Raw genomic sequence first — 14,980 nt, forward strand, 5'->3', positions numbered from 1 at the left:
GGGGAAAGACAGAGGGGGAGAGAGAGAGAGAGAGAGAGAGAGAGAGAGAGAGAATCTTAAGCAGGCTCCATGCTCAGCACAGAACCTGACTCAGGGCTCAATCCCACGACCCTGGGATCATCACCTGAGCTGAAGTCAAGAGTCGGAATCTTAACTGACTGGGCCGCCCAGGTGCTCCGATATTTTGTTCTGATAATGTAAAAGATTCTTTCACATCTTTAAAACCTGATAATGTAATAATGTAAAGTCTCTGCAGAAAAGAAGGGTACATTTCAGCATTTCCATGTCCAGCGTGATGTGTTGGCTAGAATAGATATAGGTTTTACATGGAGTCTGGAGTTTATATAATTTAGAGGACTCTTCTTTAAGAAAAATAAGAAAACTTAAATTTAGGACCTTGGAAGAGACCCACGCAGGGGTGGGGTGGGGGGCTTGAAATCTAAGCTTCATTGTTTCCCAGTTAATTTGTAAACCCACCTGGGATTATGACTAATTTCCTAACGACCAGTGGAATCTAGAAGCCAGAATCTCAGGGAAGGGTCAAAACTGCTCACTCCTGGCGGGGGGAGCCCATGAGGTGTAGAATAAAGCCCCCAGAACCTGAAATGTGGCACTGATAAACCACAAATACAGTGAACCCTCTCTCTGACCCCAGTGTCCAAGTCAGGGTCTGCACAGAGGAAGGCTCTCCAGGCGTGTCTGGAGCTTCGAGCTGGGATGCTTTGTGAGGGTGAAACACATGTGCTCAAGTGACCTACAATTGCCAAAACCACCCACTTCAGGTGTAGAGCTCATGATCTGATTTCTGGAACTTAAGTTGGTAGGCTGGACATACCAGCCTCACCTGGGACGAAGGAACAAGAAGGTAGGTCCCCAGAACACACAGAACATGCTCTTTTCTTTTCCTGAATTGGAAGACATGCCATTCTTCAGGAGAACGTTCTAGAAGATGGACTTGACCTTGTCATCCCAAGTGTGGCACTTTTAGATGGTGGACACTATTCTACCAGACGCAAACCGGAGATGATAACCACACCTTCTGCATAGGGTCGTTGCAAAGAACAAATACGATAACACACGAGAGAGCCTTGGCGCGTTGTAAGTGCTCACTGTGGGCTCACTCCAGCACAAGCACCTTCGTCAATTACTCAAGGGAAGTCATATCTCTAGGACGATACTTACCCTGCTAGATCCAGAATGTGGATCGCTGGGATTACATTTGTTCCATCTCCAAACACTGGCAACGCGGGGACTTCACCCACCCACGCCATCTAAAAGAGAAGCAAAAGCACATTTTCCCTGGTCACGCATAGCTATCACAGCTCACACACAGAGCCATAGTCAGGGTGTCCGAAAGACCCAGCTATCTGATGAAGTCATTGCCTAAGGGGGATGTTTTGAAAATCAGTTCTTTCTTTGCAGAGAAGGGAGATACCGAGGAGTTAGCTCTATGGAACCGGGGGATTTTGTGATGGGTGAGGAGGAGGGAGGGGTCGCTGGCTGGAAGGAGGTCCCGTTTTCAGAGATGAGGTCCCGGAGGGACAGCAGGTTTGGGGCTGACCGTAGGTGGAGTTTGGGTTTGTGAAACATCCACAGCGAGGTGCCGAATAGACACTCAGACCTACAGAACTAGGACTAAGGGGAGAGCCCTGCTGGAGACATTTAGGATTGAGAGTCATTGGCACCAGTCATGGGAACGAACAGACCCCCCAGAAGAGTGTAGTCAGAGACGACAAGAGGGTCTCGGGCAGGAACCCGAGAAAGCCGACATTCGACAGTCAGGTGGGTGAGGAGCCGCTGAGAACCTACGAGGAGAGACATCACCTACCATCGTCCCGCACTTTGGCTGTCCCTTCACACAGCCTGCACGTGTCCGGTCTTTGCGCTTACAGTTCCCGCTGCCTTTCCCCCAGAAGGCAAAGTAGTCACCTCCTGCTTTCCACTTTCGGTTCAGATGTCACCTCCCAAGAAAGGCTTTCCCCAACATCATATCCAAGATCCAATCCCCCGGCCCTGCTGCTGGGTCTCTCTGTACCTTCCTCTGCTTTGTTGCTTTCCATTTTCTTTTTCCTTTTCTTCCTTCTTTAATGTTTATTTATTTTTGAGAGAGGGAGAGGGAGAGAGAGAGAATGAGAGTGTGTGTGAGTGGGGGAGGGGCAGAGAGAGAGGGAGACACAGAATCCAAAGCAGGCTCCAGGCTCCAGGCTGTCAGCACAGAGCCCGACGTGGGGCTCGAACTCACGAACTGGGAGATCACGACCTGAACCGAAGTCAGATGCCCAACAACTGAGCCACTGAGGCGCTCCTCCATTTTATTTTTCAACGTGTGAAATACTCTACGTATACTGGCTAATTTGGTTCTTGTCTATCACTCTCCTCCTCTACCCCCCTGGAGTGCAAGCCCCACAGACGCGGGGACTTGATTACGGCATCAGATTCCCAGAATCTACATTGGTTTCCGGGCCATCGTAGGCATTGATGTTTGTTTCATGAATGATCCATCTTGTTTCCTTATTAGGCGTAGAGTGTAGTAAATACAAGTTGATAGTAATAGGAAATAAAAAGAAAAAATCTTAAAATTGTGTAACCTTATTGTAAAATGCTTTTTGGAAAAAACCCTCATAGTCATTGAAAACACATACCTTGAAGAAATGGTGTAAGATGCCCCCTTCCATTCCATACTGAAGTCCAGCAGCAACCACATAAGTCGTGAATTTTTTGGTCTGTTGGATAAAGTACAGGAGAAAAGCTAGATGTAATATTATTAATCATACCAAACGAGATTATTTTAGTGGTTAAAATGAGTACTCTATACGAATGCCCCTGACCACTATTAAAATTTATCTGGGACATTGTTTTTAAGTTTATTTATTTTGAGAGAGAGAGAGGGAGGAGGAGAGAGAGATCGAGCATGAGCAGGGGAGGAACAGAGAGAGAGAGAATCCCAAGCAGGCTCCACACTCTCAGCACAGAGCCTGGCGTGGGGCTCGATCTCGTGAACCATGAGATCATGACCTGAGCCAAAATCAAGAGTCAGATATGTAACAACTGAGCCACCCAGGCGCCCCTGGGTGAAAGCCAGAGATGATTTGTGACAGCTTAGCACCTCCACGCACTACGCTGGCACTTACAGGAGAAGGGAGATGTAAAAATGTGTCCCTCCGTGATGATTTTTACTTACCCAGTAGGGGACGTAGACATATATACAGAGTTTTTAGTCATGGGCCACAGCACAACATGTGATACTGTGATTCCTAATAAGAAATAGATATTTGCTCTTCATCCATGTATCTGGCACTGAGTTCCTAAAACCACAGGACTTTCCTAAGCAAACAGAGTGATAAAGGAGTCTTTTGTTATGTTACTCAGGTGACTTTTGGACCCAACCTGAGATGTGGGTTGATTGACAGGGAGCCAACCATGTGACCAGAAGGTCAGAAGTTTCCATTTCCTGTAGCAACACCAGGGAGGGCTGAGGGGTGGAGATGGGGTTCAGTCACCAATGGCCAATGATTTCTTCAAACATGATGGAGCCTCCATCAAAACCCAAGAGGAGGTGTGGACATCTTCTAGATTGGTGACATGTGTGGAGATTTGGAAAGAGTATGGAACCTTCATGCCTTTCTCCATCCCTTGCCCTGTGGATCTTCCATCTGGCTAGTTTGGAGTTATAGTCTTAAAGTGTATTTATTTACTTTTGAGAAAGAAAGAGTGAGCAAGAGAGGGTGAGAGAGTGAACAGGGGAGGGGCAGAGAGAGAGGAAGAGGGAGAATCTCAGGCAAGCTCTGTGCTGTCAGCACAGAACCGGATGTGGGGCTCGAACTCATGAACCATAAGATCCTGACCTGAGCCGAAATCCAGAGTTGGATGCTGAGCCACCCAGGTGCCCCCGAGTTATATTCTTTGATTACAACAAACTGGTAATCTAGTATGTAAAACGTTTCTCTGAATTCTGTGAGCCACTCTAGCAAACTAATCAAACCCAAGGTGGGGGAGGTGGGAGGGGCATCGGAACCTCCAACCTACAAGGGTTGGTCAGAAGCACAGGTGACAACTTGGGCTTGCAACTGAAGAGGAACAGAAGCAGAAGAATGTTCACCTCTGGCTCAGAAGGCTGACCTATATAGCCTGCACAGTTTTGATAAGGATCAAATACGTCCTGGTTGGTTGTGACGTTCCTCTAGGGGCTCATGACTGCCCGTGTATTTCACTGACAGTTAATATTGAACTGAATGATACGCACCAGAGAAATCTTGTGAAAGTGGTTTTACCAGTAGAAATTCGAAGGAACATTTATGATCTCATACCTCCTGCATGTCCCTACCCCCTTGAGCGCTAAGCACATAACCACCAGCTTCGTACAGCAAAAGTGCAGCGCTTTCTGCCTGCAAGTCTTGTTCCCTACTCACATTATCTTACTAAGTTATTACAGCATCTCAAGAATTCTTTCTTGGGGTGCCCGGGTGGCTCAGTCGGTGAGCTTCCGACTTCGGCTCAGGTCATGATCTCACAGTCGGTGGGTTCGAGCCCCAAGTCGGGCTCTGTGCTGACAGCTCAGAGCCTGGAGCCTGCTTCAGATTCTGTGTCTCCCTCTCTCTCTGCCCCTCCCCCGCTCACACTCTGTCTCTCAAAATAAAATAAAGACATAAGAAAAATTAAAAAAAAAAAAGAATTCTTTCTTGACTGTTGTGCTTGATGACCCCACAACAATTGGTGTCTGAAGGGGGAGGGGGCAGGCTTGCTTCACTGAGCCCTAGTGGCATCTGATGTCACCTCCAGGAACATGGTGTCAGAATGGGGTTGAAATGTAGGACACCCAGCTGGTGCCCGAGAACGGCTTGGCCTTGTGGAAAACTCCCAGAGTGCAAGGGCACACATATTGGAAATGGGTCTGGAAACCTTATTGGGAAAAGGAGTCTCTCTTCTTCTCCAGCTGGTGGATTAAAAAACTTAAAGCCTCCTTAGCCCAAATGCCAAAAATGCCAAATAAGATGCCACTGGTATCCTTCTAGTATGGCAGAATTCTCAAGGAAATGAGAGCTAGGAGCCAAAAGTAGAAGTGAAAAGAGGGGCACCTGGGTGACTCAGTTGGTTGAGTGTCTGACTCTTGACATCAGCTCAGGTCATGATCTCACAGTTCATGTCAGTTCAGAGCCCCTCATTGGGCTCTGAGCTGACAGTCCGGAGCCTGCTTGGGATTCTCTCTCTCCCTCTCTGCCTCCCCTGCTCACGTGTATGCGTGCTCTCTCTCTCCCTTTGTCTCTCTCTGACTCGCTCAAAATAAATAAACAGAAACCTAAAAAAAAACAAAAATACCAGAAGTGAAAGCAGAGAGTTGGGCCACGATAGAAAGGGTTCACTCACAACAAAAGAGTGAACTTAGAAAGGAGTCCTCCCTGTGACGGAAGAGGGTGAGAAAGAATCATGTCAAACCTAGCTAAGCCTTTGGAAGGAAAAAAGCTCCCTGGAGAATTTTAACCTTGGCCTTGTACTTTCCAAAGGTTTGTCTATTGCATTTAAATTCCCTGCTGAATCCAGGGATTCCAGAGCCAGAAAGTAACATCAAGAGCCTTTTAGGCAGTGAGACTCTTCAGAGCACTTCAGAGGGGCAAATACAAACCCCTAGGACCCCTACCCAGGGACCTCCCCTGTCATTAAAAGCCCCAGGAAAGGGACAAAAGCTGGGGCAAGGCGGTAACCTTATGGCAGCAGATGTGTGCTGGTTTGGGGGGCACAACGTTGACTGGGAAGCCAGTTACAAACTGTAAGGCATATTCGCATTGTGAATTCCCATTTCACAATGACGTCATGAATCCTGAAGTCACCCAGTTCATAAATACCCTCGAGACTTTCACAGCAGCGCTTTCGGTGAAGACAGACTTTGCATTGGTCTCCTTTTCCCTGATAACTCATCTACGTGAAGTGTTTAGGGGTGATAAGCTTTTAAGACACAGATGTTGACAATGTAAAGAGATGCTGTTTTAAAAAAATCCGTGTCAAATAACAGGATTATTCTTACAATTGGAGTTCCATAAATCACAAGAAAATATGTTTATTAATAGCGACTTCAGGGGCGCCTGGGTGGCTCAGTCGGTTAAGTGTCTGACTTCGGCTCAGGGCATGATCTCACGGTTCGTGGGTTTGAGCCCCACGTTGGGCTCTGTGCTGACAGCTCAGAGCCTGGAGCCTGCTTCAGATTCTGTGTCTTCCTCTCTCTCTGACCCTCCCCTGCTCTCACTGTCTCTCTGTCTCAGAAATAAATAAAACATTAAAAATTTTTAAAAAATAGCGACTTCATAGAAAAAGATGTTATTAAAGATGAGCTCACAAACCAAAATTATAAAACTAATGAGGGAACAAACAATCCACAATGAATGAAATCAGACTTCCATTGCCTTCAGAAAATAAAATAAATTAGCAGAGGGGCGCCTGGGTGGCTCAGTCAGTTAAGTGTCCAACTTGGGCTCAGGTCATGATCTCACAGTTCAGGAGTTCAAGTCCCACGTCGGGCTCTGTGCTGACAGCTCAGAGCCTGGAGCCTGCTTCAGATTCTGTGTCTCCCTCTCTCTCTCTGCCCCTTCCCTGCTCACGCTCTGTCACTCTCTCTAAAAAATAAATAATGTTTAAAAAAAAAACAGAACTAGAAAAGACTCCATTAATACCTGAGAATGGTCTGGAAAGCTGTGGACTTGGTTGGAGATATTGTCCTGCTCTCAATTATTAAGGAAAAAAAAAATGATTTTATAGTTTCATTCTGGCAACATCTAACACTGTGAAGGGGTTACAAGGCTGTGCTTTGAAATGAACAAGTCAAAAATCTGGCATCATTTCAAGGAGATCTGGATAAATGTACTCCATGGTGGGAGATTTTTTAGTATATCCCTCTTGGTAATTGACAAACTCAGGAGACCCCAAACTAGTAAGATATGCAAAGCACCATTAAGAAACTTGACTTAAATAGACATATATGGAAACTCCACACGATTTGAAATACACGAGGTTTTCAAGTTCATATGGAACTTAAAATAAAAACAAATGGGCCATGTACTTTGTGGCAAAGCATCTCATGAAATGCTACAGAATCTCCACCACCCAGACCGCATTCTCTGACTAAAAAGCAATTAAGTTAGAAATGAACAACACCTTCCCTAGATATCTGGAAATTTACAAAACCATTTCTCAGTAATTCACAACACCGCTTCCCAAATTCTAATAGACTGTAGAAAATTTGTAGAAATTAATACAAATAACATTTATGGCACTTCAAAACTTACAGAATGCTGCTAAAACTATACTTGGTGTAAAATTTGTGGCATTAAGTGGTTATATTAGAAAAACAAAGATGGAATATTAATAAATTTAGCTTCTAACTCAAAATAGCAGAAACCCAAATTAGAAAGAAGAAGAATAAAGACAGAGAAATTGATCTATTAAAAAGCAAAGAAATAGAACTAGCACAGCAAAAACTATCTCTTTAATAAGAATAATAAAATTGAAAAATCAATTCAGATTGATGAAGAAAAGAAGGGGTAAGACCCAAGTAAATAGCATCATTGGAGTTAGAGCTGCTAAAACAGACACTTTTCCTTTTGGAGTTCTGAAGATTTAAAAAAAGATTTAAAAGGGGCGCCAGGCTGACTCAGCTGGTTCAGTGTCCAACTCTTGAATTCAGCTCAGGTCATGATCTCCCCATTCCTGGGACTGAGCCCCCCGTTTCTGGGACTGAGCTGATAGCACAGAGCCTGTTTGGGATTCTCTCTTTCTCACTCTCTCTCTGCCCCTCCCTCATTTGCACTTCTTCTCTCAAAATAAGTAAATAAAAATAAACATGTAAAAAAGACAGGGTGCCTGGGTGGTTCAGTCGGTTAAATGTCCAGTTGCCGCTCAGGTCGTGATCTCACAGTTTGTGGGTTCACCACTTCATGAGTTCAAGCCCTGCATTGGGTTCTTTGCTGTCAACACGGAACCCACTTCGGATCCTCTGTCTGCACTTTCCCCTCTTGCTCTCTCTCTTTCAAAAATAGATAAACATTTAAAAATTTTTCTTTAGGGGCGCCTGGGTGGCTTAGTCGGTTAAGCGTCCGACTTTCGCTTAGGTCATGATCTCGCGGTTCATGGGTTTGAGCCCCCCGTCGGGCTCTGTGCTGACTGCCAGCTCAGAGCCTGGAGCCTATTTCAGAGTCTGTATCTCCCTCTCTCTCTGACCCTCCCTGCTCACACTGTGTGTGTCTCTCTCTCTCTTTCCTAGAAATAAATTTAAAAAAAAATTAAAAAAAAAAAGATCGACCTATAGCTGAGAAACTCTTGTACATAATAATGCTTCTTAGCCTTCTGTTGCAGCAAAATTTATCATTTATATACATATATAATAAAACTATTATATTTCCTATCTTTTGTCCAAATAGATGGCAGGAATGCCTTGGTGATGAATAAGTTTGCTACATCTAAGAATTATCAAGGGTTTGGGACACCTGGGTGGCTCAGTCAGTTAAGCGTCCGTCTTCGGCTCAGGTCATGATCTCACAGTTCGTGGAGTCGAGCCCCGAGTCGGGCTCTGTGTTGACAGCTCAGAGCCTGGAGCCTATTTCAGAGTCTGTATCTCCCTCTCTCTGACCCTCCCCTGCTCATGCTGTCAATCTCTCTCTCTCTCCCCTAGAAAAATAAAAATAAAAAATAAAAAAATTTCTTTAAAGATTTAAGAGATTTGAAGATTTTTAAAAAGGCAGATGGATCTCCAAGTCACATCTTTATTCCTGATGTAGTTTAGGCTGGAGTCCATGACTTAGGTGAGCAGTGATGCTGACAGCTCAGAGCCTGGAGCCTGTTTTGGATTCTGTGTCTCCCTCTCTCTTCTGCTCCTCCCCCTCTCACGCTCTGTCTCTCTCTCTTAAAAATAAACAAACATTAAAACATTTTTTTAAATGTTAAAAAAAGAAATCATGGGTTCTCTGTCTTCTCAAGGCTTAATAAAATAATATACTCACAAAATGTGGAACTGGAAGAAATTAAGACCTGCCTAGTCCAGCACCTTTATTCATTTATTTTAACTCCAAAACGTAAATGACTTAGCTAAGGTCATAAATTAATGACTAGAAAAAGGGCTAGAACTTTGAATCTTATATTATTTCCTTGAAATATTTTATACTCGTGGAGTTTGCTTTGCTAGAATAAAAAATTTTTTTTTTTTTGTTTTTTGTTTTAATAGGACAGAAGGTGGGGACAAAGTTCCCACTGTAATATCCTTGGATACCACTAGGTGTCACCTTGGAACCATTATTAGGTATCCCTACTGTGGGTGTTCTGCCCCTGGGAAAAACACGGTGGATGGAGCCTTTAGAGGTTTCGGGGTTCTATATAAATTCTACATAAGTTAAAGGAAGATGAAGATACTAGCACCCGGTTCAAAGAATTTTGAGAGTTATATAGGAGCTACATGAGGATTATCAGAAGTAAAATATTGAGCACAGTGCCTGGCACATAGTAAGCAAATCCTTGATAATTCTTTTTTTTTTTTTATGTTTTATTTATTTCTGAGAGAGAGAGAGAGTNCAAGGAGGCCTTTGTAGAACAGGCTGAAGAACATGTATTTTGTTCTAATCAGGCTAGTGACATACTTGGTTTACTTTTTTTTTTTTAATTTTTTTTTTTTTTTATTTCTGAGATAGAGAAAGCATGAACAGGGGAGGGTCAGAGAGAGAGGAAAACACAGAATCCAAAACAGGCTCCAGGCTCTGAGCTAGCTGTCAGCACAGAGCCCGATGCGGGGCTCGAACCCACGAACCGTGAGATCATGACCTGAGCCGAAGTCGGACGCTTAACCGACTGAGCCACCCAGGTGTCCCAAACCCTTGATAATTCTTGGGTGTAGCAAACTTATTCATCACCAAGGCATTCCTGCCATCTATTTGGACAAAAGATAGGAAACATAATAGTTTTATTATATATGTATATAAATGATAAATTTTGCTGCAACAGAAGGCTAAGAAGCATTCTTATGTACAAGAGTTTCTCAGCTATAGGTCGATCTTAGTAACTGGTGGCCATGCCTGTGTCAAGATCAACTCTACTGAGAGATTGAGCTTTGAAGTCAGGAAAAAATAAATAAACCCTGCAGTCTGACGGATCTAGGTCTGAACCACAGCCGTACCACTTGACGCCTCTTTCCCAAAGTGTGCACATCTGTGAAATGGGGATAATGATGTACAGATACAAAACCGTTGTTGTCAGGAGTGGGTCAGACAAGGCCAAGAGCTGTGCGCTCAGGACGGTGCTCAGCAAACCTTCATTATGTGAACTTGAGCCAGTTATTTACCTTCTGGAAGTCCTCATCTCCTTATTTGCAAGGGAAGGTGAATAGCTACTTTTCAGTTATAGGAAACAGATGAGATAGATTCTGGAAAAGGGGGAAATGTGTCCCCCCTCTTCCCCACTCCAACTTCAGTTATTTGCCGCTTCTGGGCTAAGGGGCTCTTTGGACCCACACCTCAGCGAGTGAGGGCTTGAGCTCTGCTGGCACCTAACACGGCTTAGGGGGCTGGACTAAAGCCAGAATGAGAACCTGGGGACAGTGCATCCTGGGGTGAGCCTGGAGCTCAGAGATCTGTGAGTGTGAGGACAAGGGCAGAGACATTTAACAAGTGAAATGATGTACACGAGGCGCGTAGAACAGTCCTGGCCACGTGCATTGAGCACTGTCTCAGAAAGGACTTCTCTTACCCTAAATACCTTACTAGTCCGGACTTACGTTTTTCCCAAATTTGAGAACCATTTTTTCGGCATTGATGTGGTCCAGAAAATTAGGATGGTGCTTTCTTCTTCGATAATCTTCTTCAGTAAATGGGATCTCAGAATCATCCTACGAAAGAAAAAATGTCAGATTGGATATGTAAAACTCAGAGCTACGTAAAACGTCTGAACCCAGAATGCTGACTATGTTCCGAAGAGCTCAAACAAAGCGTCTAAAAAGCTACTGCTTATTTTTACAGTGATTCGACTTCCTTGAAAATGCTTCAGCTAGCCAAACTTTATCGTTTGTACTTAACTGAAACAAAATAAAAAATTCAAATGTCTTTCTTTTATTTTGTAGAGACAGCCACAGGTTGTTGCTGGGATTCCATCAAGATCTTCAATAACCCATTTCTTTTATTTTTATGAATTATTTTTTAATGTTTATTTTTGAGAGAGAGAGACAGAGACAGACAGAGCATGAGCAGGGGAGGGGCAGAGAGAGACACACACACAGAATCCGAAGCAGGCTCCCAGCTCTGAGCTGTCAGCACAGAGCCCAACGCAGGGTTTGAACTCATGAACCATGAGATCATGACCTGAGCTGAAGTGGGACGCTTAACTGACTGAGCCACCCAGGTGCCCTCTCAATAACCCATTTCTTAATAGTTCTTGCAACTTAGATAGTTTCATGTTTTGATCTAAATCGTGGGTTTTTTCTCTCTCTTCCACATTGCCCTTTCCCCTCAAATCAACCTCATGTTATAAGAACATTCCATGTAAAAGTTTCTGTGTTAAGCTTCGTCAGATAAGGGGAAATATCAATTTGCATTGGGAATCAGGGATGAAAAATACTTCTCGGCAGTCTGCTGGGCTGCACATCATGTCCAGTCCTTCCACAGCTCACCCTTCTTTCTGCATGGTCCCATGGAAGGATCCTTCCAGAACAAGAAAATGAAAACTTACTGAGAATCGAAGGAGGAACTGAGACCCATGGTACAGAGTGGCTTCTCCAAATCCATCCAAGATTTAGAGGTCCTAGTAGTTGGGATGAGGATTTTATTTTTTTAAGTGCTTATTTTATCTATTTTTGAGAGAGGAAGAGTGGAGGAGGGGCAGAGAGAGAAAGAGAGAATCCCAAGCAGGCTCTACACTGTCAGGAGAGAGCCCAACGCAGGGCTCGAACTCATGACCACGAGATTATGACCTGAGTTGAAGTCGGACACTTAATGGACTGAGCCACCCAGGTGCCCCTGGAGGAGGATTTTTAAAACGCACTGTTCAATAGGAGACTTTTAACCACCTCACAGTGGTCCAAGTTACATAATCCAAAGCATTTGAGCCCTGGGTTTCCGCGGAATGAATCAGACAGACAGAAGACACACAGGGATGAGGACCCAGAGGGGTCACGATTGTTGGCAGGTTGGAGAAATGGGAACAAGGGCCCAAGTGACGGGGGACCAAGCTGGGAATTGGTGGCAGGCAAGGCAGCAATAGCCAGTTTATCAGGGCTTGTGGACCATGTTGAGGAGTTTAGATTTATTCTATGAGCATAAGGAAGATTGAAGGGTTTTGAGCATTTTGAATAGAACTAAGACATTATCTGAATGATATGTTTTTTTTTAATTTTTTAATGTTTATTTTATTTTTGACACAGAGAGAGACAGAGTATGTGTGGGGGAAGGTCACAGTGAGAGGGAGACACAGAATCTGAAACAGACTCCAGGCTCTGAGCTGTCAGCACAGAGCCCGACGCGGGGCTCAAACCCACGGACTGTGAGATCATGACCTGAGCCGAAGTCGGCCGCCTAACTGACTGAGCCACCCAGGTGCCCCCTGAATGATATTTTAAGATCAGTCAGGCTGTCCCTTGAAGATTGCAGTGGAAGGAGGTGACAGACGCACCAGTCTGCGGGCTGCTTTTCCAATGGAAGGTGGTAAAGGCTGAGGCTTGGTCTAGAATGTTGCCATGGATACAAAGTGAGCAAGATGGATTACGACACGTTTTGGGTGACGAGTTAACAGGATGCACAATGGATTGTTGGGTGGGGAGAAGGGAATGAGGCTAAGGCAGGTGGATTGGGGGTAATGGCATGGGGAGGAAAACGGGGAGAGAGTTAGTGTTCTGGGTCTGTGGTAGGCACTCGGTAAATACATGTTACATGATAGGCTGACCTCCAAAGTATGTCCAGGGGCTCACATAAACTATTGCTAGAGGAACTATAGGGCACCTGGCTAAATTTGAATTTCAGATAAACAATGAAATAATTTTTTAGTGTAAATATGTCTTGAGGATCTCACGGGATATACTTAGGCTAAACATTATTCACGGTTTACCCGAAATTAGAATTGAACTGTGCACCCTGTATATGTATTTGTTAAATCTGGTGATCCTACTCACACAGGGTCTGGAAACAGTATAATTAGCTTTGCCTTCAGGATGAATGGAGTCCCAGCATCTCTATGGCCCGGGCTGTCACAACAGGGTGGCCAGCCTGCCTCACTGGCCCCCTCGCTCCCTGTGACTGGGTGCCCGGCACCCCTCTTCTAGTCCTCGGGGCTGCGGCAGAGACGGTCATATCCGTGGTGCTCAGGTTTTGATGGCCAGTCAACCTCGTCCTTAACATTCTGAGATGGGACTCAGGGACAAGCAAGATCACCCCCTCCCGGGCCAGCTGCACGATAGAATGTCAACCACCCAACCTGGGCTTCAGGTTCTGAGTTGTCATCCTGATTCCTGGTTGGGACGGAGACCTGGCTTGCACATTATGAACCTTCACTGCTGTCATCTGACCATGTTCCCTCCAGTCCTTAAATGTCACTTGTTACAAATAAACAAGTATATTTTAATATAGGTTTTGGATCTTTGCAACTATTTGCATCTTTGCTCTTCTAATCAGTGACGAGTCACTTTGGGTCAGCATTATGTCCGTCACCCTACACTTGCCACATATTGATGTCTGGTAGCATTCCTGGACACGTAGCCCGTCTCGTGGGCATCGCGCTACAATCAATAAGCTTGTTCAGAGGCTTCAGCCTTCCAGGAGATGAAAAGCTCACTCTGCAGAGTGCTCTTCTCCTTTTTGTTTAGGACATTGGGCGAAATCTATTGTCTTGTAATATGGCCTTGGACTCGCTCTTTAACTGGTCATTGTGATTGTGATTGTGATTGGCTGCCACACATTGTGATTGTGTGGATTTCCTACCTGCTGGACTCCTTTCCTACCTGATTGTTCCATGTGACTATTGTTCCTCTGGGCTATTTGGTTGAGTAACGTTCACCCCTTTTTACTCACACATTAAAAAAAGCAAACACATAGCTATACTTTTAAAACAGATACTGGAGCACCTGGGTGGCTCAGTCAGTTTAGCATCGGACCCTTGATTTTGGCTCAGGTCATGATCAGGTTTGTGAGACTGAGCCCGGCGTTGGGCTCCACGCTGACAGTGCAAAGTCTGCTTGAGGTTTTCTCTTTCGCTCTGTATCTGCCCTTCTCCCGCTCTCTTTCTCTTTCAAAATAAATAAATAAACTTAAAATAAAATAGAATAAGATAAGATACTAAAGGAAAAAAACCCCATAAACATTAAGATTTTCCCATGAATCAAAATAAATATAAATGAAAATATTCTACTGTATTTACACTTCTTTTGTATTAAAAATGCTCTGTATACAGTTTTATATCCATTGGGATGCTTTTGGCTACAAGTAACAGAAAACCAAATTCAAAATGGCCCCCAAACTGCTGGGATTCGTCATCTCCCAGAAATAACATTCAAAAACATGGTGGCTCCAGGTGCTGTGTGATGGGCTTCTCCGCCCTCTGATGCCGCCTGAGCTATACGTTACTTGCCATGACCTTCCTCTGCAGGCTCAGGCAAGACTGGCAACAGCAGCTCCAAGTGCCATATCCACGGTCGATAATATTCCCAGAGGGAAGAAGGTTGCATCTTCCTCGAAGTCTCTCTTTATCAGAGATGAGCCCTTCCCAGAAGTCTCCTGGCGGACTTCTCTCTGCGCCAAAGACAGGACCACACTGATTTCGTGGGCACAGGACAAGATGACGCTCCCAGGCTCTTTTGCGGTCGGGTGTGCCCATGTGACTGGGTTTTAGCCAAAGGGATTTAGAGAAGGGATGCACACGCCTTCCTGGCCTGGCTTGCAAAGCTTCCCCTCGCCTGGTCTTTTGTACCTTCTACCCTGGGGGGCCCCCAGGCTTGATGTAGATTTGCATAATGGCTCTGGAGGCCATGCTG

At 44.8% G+C, this 14,980-nt stretch overlaps 1 protein-coding gene across 1 annotated transcript in view; it reads right to left on the reverse strand.

The window, feature by feature from the left end:
• Positions 1-14,980, reverse strand: part of AK7 (adenylate kinase 7) — a 66,880-nt gene that overhangs the window by 30,184 nt on the left and 21,716 nt on the right. Inside the window, exons 5-7 of the mRNA XM_039222082.1 lie at positions 10,745-10,855; positions 2,643-2,723; positions 1,183-1,271 (exon numbers count right to left, since the gene is read on the reverse strand). Of these exons, the coding sequence (XP_039078013.1) occupies positions 1,183-1,271; positions 2,643-2,723; positions 10,745-10,855 (281 nt within the window). The remainder of the gene's footprint in view (positions 1-1,182; positions 1,272-2,642; positions 2,724-10,744; positions 10,856-14,980) is intronic.

This window comes from Hyaena hyaena, unplaced genomic scaffold (genome assembly GCF_003009895.1).
Source record: "Hyaena hyaena isolate Hyena2069 unplaced genomic scaffold, ASM300989v1 scaffold_1053, whole genome shotgun sequence".
NCBI lineage: Eukaryota > Metazoa > Chordata > Mammalia > Carnivora > Hyaenidae > Hyaena > Hyaena hyaena.